Here is a 12708-nt window from a genome sequence, read left to right on the forward strand (position 1 = left end):
GTAGGGATCATTGGGGGCCCAAGCCATCCCAACCACAATCTATTCCAGCTGCTACCATCCGGGAAGCAGTACCACTGCATAAAAGTCAGGACCAACAGGCTCCAGGACAGCTTCTTCCACTAGGCCATCAAACTGATAAACTCATACTGACTTGAGTGCACTCTATATTACGCTGACTGTTCTATTTATTATAAATTACTATAATTGCACATTGCACATTTAGATGGAGACGTAACGTAAAGATTTTTGCTCCTCATGTATGTGAAGGATGTAAGAAATAAAGTCAATTCAATTCAATTTTTCACCATTATGTGGGGGTCAATGTCTCCGTGATTCCCTTCAGCACCAGTTCATCTTCATCACCGCTGACTCCTCTTCTAATAACTCCTTGCTATGCAATTCTTATCCCTTTACTATCCAGGGACCCAGACACATCTTCCAAGTGAACCAACAATGTACTTGTGCTTCTTTCAATTTGGTACACTGCATTTGGTCCTCACAATATGATCTCCACTACAGTAGAGAAACCTATGCAGATTGCGTGTCCACTGTGCAGAATAGCTTTGTTCAGTCTGATCCTGAGCTTCTAGTTGCGTATCACTTGAATTCTTCATTCCCCACCCACTCTCGCCTCTCAGACATTTCCAATAAAGCCCAACATCTTATCTTATCAGGAACAGCATTTTATCTTCCATCTGAAAGACTCTGGGAACTAATACTGAACTCAACAACAGAAGAGATTCTGCAGATGCTAGAAATCCAGCACAAATCTGGTACAGAACTGATGAACGATGTCGGCCCAAAATATCGACTGTTAATTCCCTTCCACAGATGCCGTTTGACCTGCTGAGTTCCTCCAGCATTTGGTGTGTGTTGTATCGAACTGAACAATTTAGATAACAGCCTTTCTGGTTTGTATTAGAACTGGCCTGATCAGTTGCACAGAATGTTAATTCAGTTTCTTTTCTCTCTGCACAGGTGCCACCAGATTTTTTTCCAGCAATCTGCTTTATTTCAGATTTCTAAATTTCTCTCCTCTATTGTCATTCATCTCCTCCAGACACATCCGATGTAAATAACAATACACCAACCTCAGCCAGCGTCACACCATCTGTGTCATTCCGATCCTCTTGAACCAGGGATATTACCTTTCTGAAAGTCAGCACCTCCAATAAAGCATCACAATTTAACACTAGCACCAGTCCATTAAAATGTACAAGTCCTGGAGTAGGACTTGAACCCCGTAACCTACTATACTATGTTTCTACTGACCCAGCAATGCTGACACTCAGTAAGATGATATAGGTCACAATTTGGAAATGCAGTCATGGGTTTATCAGTGACATATGGCATCAATAGTTTAAGGACATGCATGACTTCTTTGAAAAAGGAACAGACAGCATTAAAAGGACATAGAAGTTCTCAGGGAAGAAATGTGGCAAATATTCAGGGGATATTTGTGTGGAGCTCTGTATAAGTACGTTCCAGTGAAACAGGGAAGTTATGGTAGGGCACAGGAACTGTGGTGTACAAAGGCTGTAATAAATCTAGTCAAGAAGAAAAGCTTATAAAAGGTTCAGAGAGCTAGGTAATGTTAGAGATCTAGAAGATTATAAGCTTAATAGGAAGGAACTTAAGAAGGAAATTAGGAGAGCCAGAAGGGGCTATGAGAAGGCCTTGGCGGGTAGGATTAAGGAAAACCCCAAGGCATTCTACAAGTATGTGAAGAGAAAGAGGATTAGACGTGAAAGAATAGGATGTATCACGTGTGACATTGGGAAAGTGTGTATGGAACCGGAGGAAATAGCAGAGGTACATAATGAATACTTTACTTCAGTATTCAGTATGGAAAAAGATCTTGGTGATTGGAGAGATGACTTTCAGCAGACTGAAAAGCTTGAACATGTAGATATTAAGAAAGAGGATGTGCTGGAGCTTTTGGAAAGCATCAAGTTGGATAAGTTGCCGGGACCGGATGAGATGTACCCCAGGCTACCGTGGGAGGCGAGGGAAGACACTGCTGAGCCTCTGGCGATGATCTTTGCATCATCAATGGGGATGGGAGAGGTTCCGAAGAATTGGAGGGTTGCAAATCTTGTTCCTTTATTCAAGAAAGGGAGTAGAGATAGCCCAGCAATTAATAGACCAGTGAGTCTTACCTCAGTGGTTGGTAAGTTGATGGAGAAGATCCTGAGAGGCAGGATTTATGAACATTTGGAGAGGTATAATATGATTAGGAATAGTCAGCATGGCTTTGTCAAGGGCAGGTCATGCCTTACGAGCCTGACTGAATTTTTTGAGGATGTGACTAAATACATTGATGAAGGAAGAGTAGTAGATGTAGTGTATATGGATTTCAGCAAGGCATTTAATAAGGTACCCCATGCCAGGCTTATTGAGAAAGTAAAGAGGCATGGGATCCAAGGGGATATTGTTTTGTGGATCCAGAACTGGCTTGCCCACAGAAGGCTAAGAGTGGTTGTGGACGGGTCATATTCTGTATGGAGGTCGGTGACCAGTGGCGTGTGTCAGGGATCTGTTCTTGGGCCCTTACTCTTCGTGATTTTTATAAATGACCTGGATGAGGAAGTGGAGGGATGGGCTAGTAAGTTTGCTGATGACACAAAGGTTGGAGGTGCTGTGGATAGTGTGGAGGGTTGTCAGAGGTTACAGTGGGACATTGATAAGATGCAAAACTGGGCAGAGAAGTGGCAGATGGAGTTCAATCCAGATAAGCGTGAAGTGGTTCATTTTGTTAGGTCAAATATGATGGCAGAATATAGTATTAATGGTAAGACTCTTGACAGTGTGGAGGATCAGAGGAATTTTGGGGTCTGAGTCCATAGGACGCTTAAAGTAGCTGCGCAGGTTGACTCTGTGGTTAAGAAGGCATACAGTGTATTGGCCTTCATCAATCATGGAATTGAATTTAGGAGCCGAGAGGTACTGTTGCAGCTACGTAGGACCCTGGTCAGACCCCACTTGGAGTACTGTGTTCAGTTCTAGTCGCCTCACTACAGGCAGGATGTGGAAACCATAGAAAGGGTGCAGAAGAGATTTACAGGGGTGTTGCCTGGATTAGGGAGCATGCCTTATGAGAATAGGTTGAGTGAACTCAGCCTTGGAGCGACGAAGGATGAGAGGTGACCTGATAGAGGTGTATAAGATGATGAGAGGAATTGATTGTGTGGATGGTCAGAGGCTTTTTCCTAGGGCTGAAATGGCTGCCACAAGAGGACACAGGTTTAAGGTGCTGGGGAGTAGGTACAGAGGAGATGTCAGTGGTAAGTGTTTTACTCAGAGAGTGGTGAGTGCATGGAATGGGCTGCTGGCAAAGGTGGTGGAGGCGGATACGAAAGGGTCTTTTAAGAGACATTTAGATAAGCACATGGAGCTTAGTAAAATAGAGGGCTATGGGTAAGCCTAGTAATTTCTAAGGTAGGAACATGTTCGGCACAACTTTGTGGGCTGAAGGGCCTGTACTGTGCTGTAGGTTTTCTAAGTTCCTATAAGTTCTTGTGCCTGTGGACTTTCCACAATATAAGTTGGCATGGTCTATGGTTTCTATCTAAATGGTGTGTCCTATCTTTCCAACATGGGCGGCAGTGTAGCGTAGTGGTTAGGCTAATGCTTTAATGCGCCACCATTTTGGTTCAATTCCCACCGCTATCTACAAGGAGTTCTTTATATTCTTCCTGTGAGTGTGTGGGTTTCATTCCTCCCACATTCCAAAGGTATACGAGTTAGGGTTAGTAAATTGTGGGCAAACTATATTGGCATTATGTGCTGACATCTGTGGGCTGCTCCCAGCACATCTCAGACTGTTTCGGTATTTATCACTGTATGTTTTTACGTATATGTGACAAATAAAGCTAATCTTTAACCTTTATCCTATTGGTAAGATTCAGTGCCTTATTGATTGATTTGGAATACGGAATGGAATAGGCCCCTCTGGCCCTTTGAACTGCCCAGCAATAGGCCAATTTAACCCTAACCTAATCATGGGACAATTTACAGTGATTAATTAACCTACCAACTGGTACACCTTTGGACTGTGGAAGGAAACCGGAATACACGGAGGAAACCCATGGACTTACAGGGAGAACATTTGAACTCTTTACAGACAGCAGTGGGATTTGAAGCCAGGTCACTGGCATTGTAAAGTGTTGTGCTAACTATTACACTACAACAGGCCTCTCTCCCAGCATGAGCTCTTTAGGTTTTCTTGTCGATGGAGACTGGATTACATAATTTGTCTGGAATGGCACACTGATGTTAAATAAATGATTTAATGGAGTCAAAGTCCTAAAATTTACTGTCCAAGAGGGAAAAAAACCTAAATTGGTGGAAGTCACAATTAAAAGAGAAACATAGGAAGAACTTGACTGAAAGGATGCAGGAGAATAGAATTACTTAGAGCAAGGCCAAACACAACAGGGATAGGAATATATGACTGTACCATTTTTGGGGATTTTTATTTAAATGACTGTATCCCTATATCTTTTTGGGAGTGTGATATTTCAATAGGAGCATTCACGAGGTTCTTAGAGAGACAGATGAATGTACATGAAATGGAAGGATATGGACTTAGTTTGGCAGAAAGTATTAGTTTAGTTGACATTAGGTACAATTAAAGTGGAGCTTGAAAGGTTCTTGATTGGAAAGGGGAGAAGGTTGGAGAATGATGTTGAAAGGGATAATAAATACGCCATGGTGGAACAGAATTAATTAGTTTGCACATTGTTCCTGTCCTGCATTGTTCTATGACTTATGTTCTATAATAACATTGAAGCAGTAGATAAAACATCGTGGGCATTGCACTTCCTGAATGAGAAGCTCAGATGCCAGAGTGGGGTCTATTTTTTTTTACTTAATAGGCACGAGGGTGTTTCTCTGGAAGTCTTCCCATGGTTCAGGAGCTAGCAGGAGAACCAATGAACTCCTCATCTTTGCAGCCAGTTTGATTGCAAAATTAACAAATTGCTGTTAGATTTTTGGCATATAGAGTAAAAAAAATAAGACTTGTTCTGTGGGAATTGTTAATTATGAAAGTTTCTGACATCTGTTGGAAAAGACGAGCCAGAGAAACAAATGAATGACAATTGTCAGATCACATACTCCCTTACATTTCAATGCAAGATTGCACGATCCTGACAAATCATCAGCATTTATAAAGTAGCCAGATTCAGGCACAGCATTGAGGTGCAGAGTTAAAGTCCCTCACTCAGATTGGTTACAGTCATTATATACAATACATATCTGGCAGATGGAATTTATCTGAATTTCCCTGAACATGACAACGTAGGTAGGTAGGGTAGTAAAGAAGGCATTTGGCAGAAATTGGAACATATGTTATAAATGTACAAATTGTTAGTGAGACCACACTTGAAATATTTGGTACAATTCTGGTTGCCCAGCAAAGAAAGAATATTATTAAGCCGGAAAGGATGCAGAAAAGATTCACAAGGAAGCTACTAGGACTTGACTGCTTAAGTTAATCGGAGAGGCTGGATAGGCTGGGGGCTTCTTTCCCTGGATAACAGTTGTGTTAAGATGACCTTATAGTGGCATATATAATATGAGGGAAATAGAGAAGGATGATGATCACACTTTTCTCCAGGAGAGGAGAGTTTAAAACTAGAGGGCATAGATTTAACTTGAGAGGACAGATTTAAAAGGGACCTAAGGGCCACCCTTTTGGATGCAGAAGGTGCCTGGTACGTGAAGCAGGCTGCCAGAGAAACCTATAGACGCAGGTACAATTACTCGGCTTTAAAGACATCTGGACAAATACGTGGATAGGAAAGGTTTAGAGGGATTATGGACTTAACCCACACCCCTCCAAGGATTGTTAGGATGGGAAGCAGCTTCTTTCTCCAGGCTGCAAAACGACTGAACTCCCTGCCACCACCTGGGTCTGAAGTGGCAGTAGCATTATACTGTTTACTTCTCTGTTTCTATTGTATATGCACATCATTGTTTGTTAACTTATTTGCATTAATATTACTTTATGTGTTGTGTGAGAGTTATATGTGCTGTGTTGAGCGCCTTGGTCTGGAGGAACTTTGTCTCGTTTGGTGGTATATATGTGCATGGTTGAATGACTGTGTGAACTTGAACCTGGGTTTCATCTCCTAAGTTACAGAGAAAGGTTGAACAAGTTGGGTCTTTATTCTTTGGAGTGTAGAAGGTTGAGGGGGGACTTGATAGAGGTGTTTAAAATTATGAGGGGGATAGATAGAGTTGACGTGGATAGGCTTTTTCCATTAAGAGTAGGGGAGATTCAAACAAGAGGACATGAGTTGAGAGTTAAAGGGCAAAAGTTTAGAGGTAACTTGAGAGGGAACTTCTTTACTCAGAGAGTGGTAGCTGTGTGGAACGAGCTTCCAGCAGAAGTGGTTGAGGCAGGTTCGATGTTGTCATTTAAAGTTAAATTGGATAGATATATGGACAGGAAAGGAATAGAGGGTTATGGGCTGAGTGCAGGTCGGCGGGACTGGGTGAGAGTAAGAATTCAGCACGGACTAGAAGGGCCGAGATGGCCTGTTTCCGTGCTGTAATTGTTATATGGTTATAACTTAAAATGTAAACAAATGGGACTAGCTCAGATAAACATCTGAGACAAGCTGGGCCGGTTTCTTTACTGTGTGACTCTCTAACAGGGTAAAGCTCCTACTTAAGTGTGTCATCAAACTAGATTGACAGGCTTAGCTGTGCTTGTGCCAACAATGTAAATGAACACTGAATCTATCATCAGAACCCAATGTAAATTCCTTGCTTATTCCACTTCAGTCCTCGTTTCTCCTACAGACCTAGTTTTGACAAGAAATGTAAATGCACTGCATGTTTGTCAACCAGTCCATGCCATGCTTGACTGGGATCCAGAAGTGCTGCATGATATGGCTCAGGCTGCAAGCATTTGGAACTATTTCAACATGTTGTGGCATTTAAGAAGTTTAATAAACATGTTCAGAAGAATGGAATCAAGAATTCCACTAATAAATGTGGAAGATTGAGAGGAGGTTTATTTGGAGAGTGGCTGATTGCACTCATTATCCTTTTTCTGTGCAGTATATTAGATGTAATTTTGCACTGAACCTTGGGTGTGCTGGAATTCCAAGTGGCACCCTCTGGAGCTGCTTTGGCCCTGTAGCAAATTATTTGCATTCTCTAAAGCTGCTGTTGATCTCCATGCCTGCTCCTGAGATGCCTGGTGAGTTGCTTTGGCTTTTATGAAATTTCCCATGTGGGAAGTGGAATTTACCTCATTTTGATCGACCACATAGCTTCTAGCATAGCCAGTCATGTTGACATTGGCCAGAATTCTTAAAAATTATAAGTTAAAGGAGAGTGGCTGCACATGGAGTTTGTAGGACCGCTGTCTCAGAGCACCAGTGACCTCAGTCTACTCATGGAGTCTGCACGTTCTTCCTATGGCTGTGTGGGTAGGTAGGTTAATTGGCAGATGCAAATTACTCCTATTGAGGAGAGTCGACGGGAATGTGCGGAGAATAAAATAGGATTAGTGTTGAACTAATGTGAGTGGGCGTGTGGTTTACCAAAGGATCTGTTTCCATGCTATGTCACTATAACTCTATTAATCAACCAGATATAGGAGCAGAATTAGCCCATATGGCCCATTGTGTCTGCTCCAGCATTTCATCATGGCTGATCCATTGTTCCTCTCGGCCCCAATCTCCTACCTTCTTCCTGTATTCCTTCATGCTTTGACCAATCAAGAATCTATCAACCTCCACAGCTGCTTGTGGCAATGAATTCCACAGATTCACCACTCTGGTTAAAGAAATTCCCCTTCATTTCTGTTCTAAAAGGATTCCCTATTCTAAGGTTGTGTCCTTGGGTCCTAGACTCTCCCACCATGGGAAACATCCTCTCCACATCCACTCCATCAAGACCTTTCACCATTTGATAGGTTTCAAGTAGGTCATCCCTCATCTTTCCGAATTCTAGTGAATACAGGCCCAGAGTCATCAAACACTCTTCATGTGACAAGCCGTTTAATTCTGGAATCTTTTTCGTGAACCTCCTTTGAATTCTCTCCAGTTCAGCACATCCTTTCTAAGATAAGGGGCTAAAAACTGCTCGCAGTACACCAAGTGAGGCCTCACCAGTGCTTTAAAAAGCCTCAACATTACAGCATTGCTTACAACCTGACACATTACACAGGGTTAATGCGTCAGGTCAAAGCCATTCTCAGAATAACTCTTCATCTGACGGAGAGTCTTCCAACTGAAGGCAGTCTGCTCTGCTTTACTTTCCACAGATGCTGCCTGACCTGCTGTGTGTTTTTGGCATCTTCTGTTCATATTTCACATATCCAGCATCTGCAGCCTTCTGAGCTATATAATTGCACTCCTTTTTTTTATTTTCAGATTTCTAAGTCCAATTTATTCAGTGGGGATTGTAATTTGTCTTCTCTGGGTTACTTATCCAGTAACATGGTGCTCACACTACCACATCCATCCAGCACAAATGGAAAGATGCACCTGATCCCCTTGGTAAGTTGAGGCATTCAGTACCATTCCTAGTGGAATACAGGTGAGGAAATGTATCTTGGAGTCACATCGTGAACTGTACTGGTTTGTAGCCACTGGATTTATCCAGCCGCTGAAGCTGAGCTTCTGGTCAGTGGTGACTCAAGGATTATTAATCTTGTCACAGAGTCACGTAACTCAGAAACAGGCTCTGATGGATGATCAAACAGCCACTTACACAAATCCAATTTATTTTTCTTCTCCCCGTGTACTGTATCAATTCCCTTCAATTCTGGCAGCTATTTAACCACTCGTCTGGGATGCTGGCGGAAACCAGATTACCCAGGGGGCTGACATAGTTGGTTACATGAAGCACATGCAGACTCCACACAGACCACACTGGAGGTCAAGATTGACTACGAGTTACTGTGAGGTACCCGTACTACTAGCTGCACCACCATGTGGCCCTCTGGTTTGTTGTAGAGTTTGGACATAAAAGACTTTGGGACAGGAACCTGGAAAGGAAAGCTTTTTGGGCCAAAAGTGGACAAATTTAAACGACTATTTTGGATGAATAATGCCATTCAGTACCAATGGCTCTGCAGGTTTCCTGGCTCAGACGATCACTGGGCCAGTGCTCTGCTGATTACCTATTAATGATGCCTTTGATCTGGTTGTCCTTCTCCTCCTGCTGTCGGCGTAGACGGTTCTCGCTCTCATCCAGGCGTGACTGGTACTCCCGCAGGATCTTCCCCGTCTGCTCCTCCTGTGACATCAGCCGCCGCTCGTACTCCTCCAGCTTGCGGTTTGACATCTGCAGTCTTTCCTTCAGGGAAAGAATCTCCTCCTCATACTGGGTCTGTTGCCCCTGAAGAAATGGATTACAGGGGAAATCGATTACACGCAACTGATCACGCCACGGCACAGCGGAGACACAGAAAAGTGCAAGAACAGGCTATTCAGTCCACCGTACCTGTGCCGATCACAACACCAATAAATGCCGTTTGCACGCATGGGATCCATCCCTCTCTACTCCCTGCAAATCCATGCGTCTATTTAAAAGCCCCTTGAACAACACTGTTGATTCTGCTTACATGACCATCACCAGCACCACCTAACACACCGTGTATAAAAAAACCTTCCCTGCACACCTCCTTTAAACTTTTCTCCTCTCACCTTAAGTACATGCACTTCAGGATTTGGCAATTCTGCCCTGGGAAAAAGATTCTGACTATCCACCCCACACACAGACATGGGCTTAAAGCAGAACGTGGAAAGGCTGGAAAGAGATTTCAGTGCCCCCACTGACAAAACCATGGAGGCAGTTTCTCACTCCATGGATGCTGCCTGTCCTGCTGAGTGACTCTGACACTTGCTATGCTTTGATGGATTTCTTGCACTGCACTAATGTGTCCTTCCAGTGCACGGCATGAAACCTGACATCCTGATATGGGCAGTCTTGAACATCTTCAGTTTGCAAGTGGCAGAAGTACCATCTGTCAAACATGCCTAAGGCATGGATCTGTTGGCTGATCCACCTCTGAAAATGGGTGCCCATGGCCGCCAGTAGGTGCAATATTATATATTCCCCCCACAACTCTGCCTGTGTCCCATTAACACACTTTGACTTTTCAGTATGAAAATGTCCTGCTTCAATTAACTAAATACTTTCTTTCTGAGAGTGCAATGCCTGAGAACATTGCTATTGCTATGTATTTCTCTAGGTCTGCTGTATGTCTCATTGACAAGGTTAAAAGCATCTTAGCCAATACTTAAATCATCATTAAAAATCTATTAATCCAAATGTGATTTATTGAATAAAGAGTCTCCTCTGCATCAAAGCCATGGCTTGCTCATTTTCCTTTTTGTTTTAACTGATCCCGTCTTGATTAACTGCAATCCCATCTCTTTAGATTTTTATCAGTTACTCTACCTCCCACTCACCAAATTTTGCCATTTCCACTCAATTTGACTCTGATTGCTTTGTAGTCTACATTTTAACTGACAATCTTCCCAGACCTTCCTCCCTCTCCATTCATCCCTTACCGATCACCTTCTTTTCCTTATCACCCATCTTTCTGCTGGCCTTCTCCAGATCCCTTTCCCAATTATTCAATTCTCTTAAATGTAAATGGCGACCTGCCTTGAGATAGTTCGCTGCTGTCTACATTTCTGTTGGGAAAAGGCTAATAGTCCAATATGCGATAGGCCTCAAATAATAATGACAGTCTAACAATATCCAGGCTCACAACATCAGACTACCAGATCCATCCTAGTCCCCGAAATGCCAACGTTCCCTGCCCACCCAGTTCCATTTTCACCTTGTCGAGCCTGCTCTCATCCATCGATTTGGAATATTCCCTCAGTTTGTACTCTTCCCGCTCCAGATGCGAGCTCTCGATATCTGCAGACAAGTGAGTCATGTTGGTCACCCAGGCAACGGTGCGCTCAGATGGGGTGACGGGGTGAAGCGTCGAGGGTGAATGCGAGGCCTGACAGACAGAGAAGAGATGGTGGTCATAAATAACAGTAACCTGAAGTAAAAGAAAAAAATAGGTATCAACACCATAGCATCACATTCTCACTTTCTGACTGTCTTATTTCTCTGTTTGTATTAGTTCCAAAGGGGCTTTCCAGTGTAATCAAATGCAGTGCCAAAGTACAGGGCTTTAAAACTCTTGTCCAAGAGCTTGCTTCATTCCGTACAGATGGGCATCACTAGCAACAGGTGCCATTTATGGTCCATCACGAGTTTCTCCTGAACTGAGGAAGCAATGAAGAGTCAACCATGCTTGGAGGCCGATGGTCACTCATCTGCCAGTAAGGCTGGCACATTTCCTCCCTTGAAAAGATAAGAGTAAACTAGTCTCATAATTACTGAGGCAAGCTCTGTGCTCAATTCCAGATCCACTTTAATTTAAATCTTCAAATTTATAATCTGGGATTCAAATTCTGTATCTCTAGATTTCTAATTTTTAGACATCTAAGTTTCTAATTCAGTGACTTAACAGTTCATGACAAAAGGGCATGGGGAGTGCGGGTCTGGGGTTGGAGGGAGAAGGAATCAAGTTTGATTGAACCATATTTTGAACCAGCCCATTTTCCTGCTGTGGAGCAATTTCACTTAAAGGGAGGTTGGTGCTTTTTCTCCATTCCATGCTGATTTCTTTGTAAAATTTGGGCTGGTCAGATGGACTTATCCAGTCAGAAGCCTTTCCTATCCCTGCAAGCACATCCACAAACACAGACATTAGATCCTGGAGGAATCAAGAGCCTCAAAATAAATGGAGAAACCCTCAGGGCAATAGGTGTAATCATGGTGACATTAAAATAAAATTTACTGGTTTTTCTTTGGTACACTCAGTCGGTAAAGTCCATGGAACATCCAGTTGTGATTATTTTCTGGGTGTTGTAGTGACTGCTAGCATAGTCCCCTCCTGCATTTCCACACAAGAGACATTCAGTGCCCCTTAGATGTATCAGTTTTGCTACCCAGCATTTGAAAGCCAGTTGTCCTGGTATTTGGAGTCAAGACAAGGGTAGAAAAATCCAGATTACAGAGGGAAGGAGATTGGATGGGCAGTGGGATGGTGATTGCCTTGAAAGAGTTTCAACAGCAAATTTCAGAACAGAAACATGTCCACATCTCATATTCACGTGGGCAGGAATGGGACGAAAGTACATGTGGACATCTCATATCCACGTGGGCAGGAATGGGACGAAGTTACACGTGGACATCAGGAATCTGTCGAATGTACATGTGGACATCAGGAATGGGTCAAATGTACATGTGGACATCTCATATCCATGTGGGCAGGAATGGAACAAATGTACATGTGGCCATCTCATATCCACGTGGGCAGGAATGGGACAAATTTACACGTGGACATCAGGAATGGGTCGAATGTACATGTGGATATCTCACATCCATGTGGGCAGGAATGGGACGAATGTACATGTGGACATCTCATATCCAAATGAGCAGGAATGGGACGAATAACCACATATAGCAGAGGTTTCTGGTGCTGGAGAGAAGTCCTTGAATTTCCGTGCTTTACTCTCTCAAGAGCACCTACAGGAGTGCTTCAAATCAGTGGACTGGACAATATTCAGAGAATCATCTTTGAATCTGAATGAAGATGCCACAGCTGTCACCAACTTCATCACGACCTGTGTGGATGAGTGTGTGCCTTTGAGATCCAATCCCAAAACC

General features: G+C 43.1%; 1 protein-coding gene across 5 annotated transcripts in view; it reads right to left on the bottom strand.

The window, feature by feature from the left end:
* LOC140198108 (ras/Rap GTPase-activating protein SynGAP-like) overlaps window positions 1-12708 on the bottom strand; it is a 582056-nt gene that overhangs the window by 25594 nt on the left and 543754 nt on the right. For 4 of the 5 annotated variants that reach the window (XM_072259025.1, XM_072259024.1, XM_072259026.1 and 1 more), the window contains 2 exons: window positions 10817-11029; window positions 9146-9363 (listed from right to left, as the gene is read on the bottom strand). In XM_072259025.1, the coding sequence (XP_072115126.1) occupies window positions 9146-9363; window positions 10817-11029 (431 nt within the window). The remainder of the gene's footprint in view (window positions 1-9145; window positions 9364-10816; window positions 11030-12708) is intronic. The other variant, XM_072259023.1, reaches the window with a different exon arrangement.

This window comes from Mobula birostris, chromosome 5 (assembly GCF_030028105.1).
Source record: "Mobula birostris isolate sMobBir1 chromosome 5, sMobBir1.hap1, whole genome shotgun sequence".
NCBI lineage: Eukaryota > Metazoa > Chordata > Chondrichthyes > Myliobatiformes > Myliobatidae > Mobula > Mobula birostris.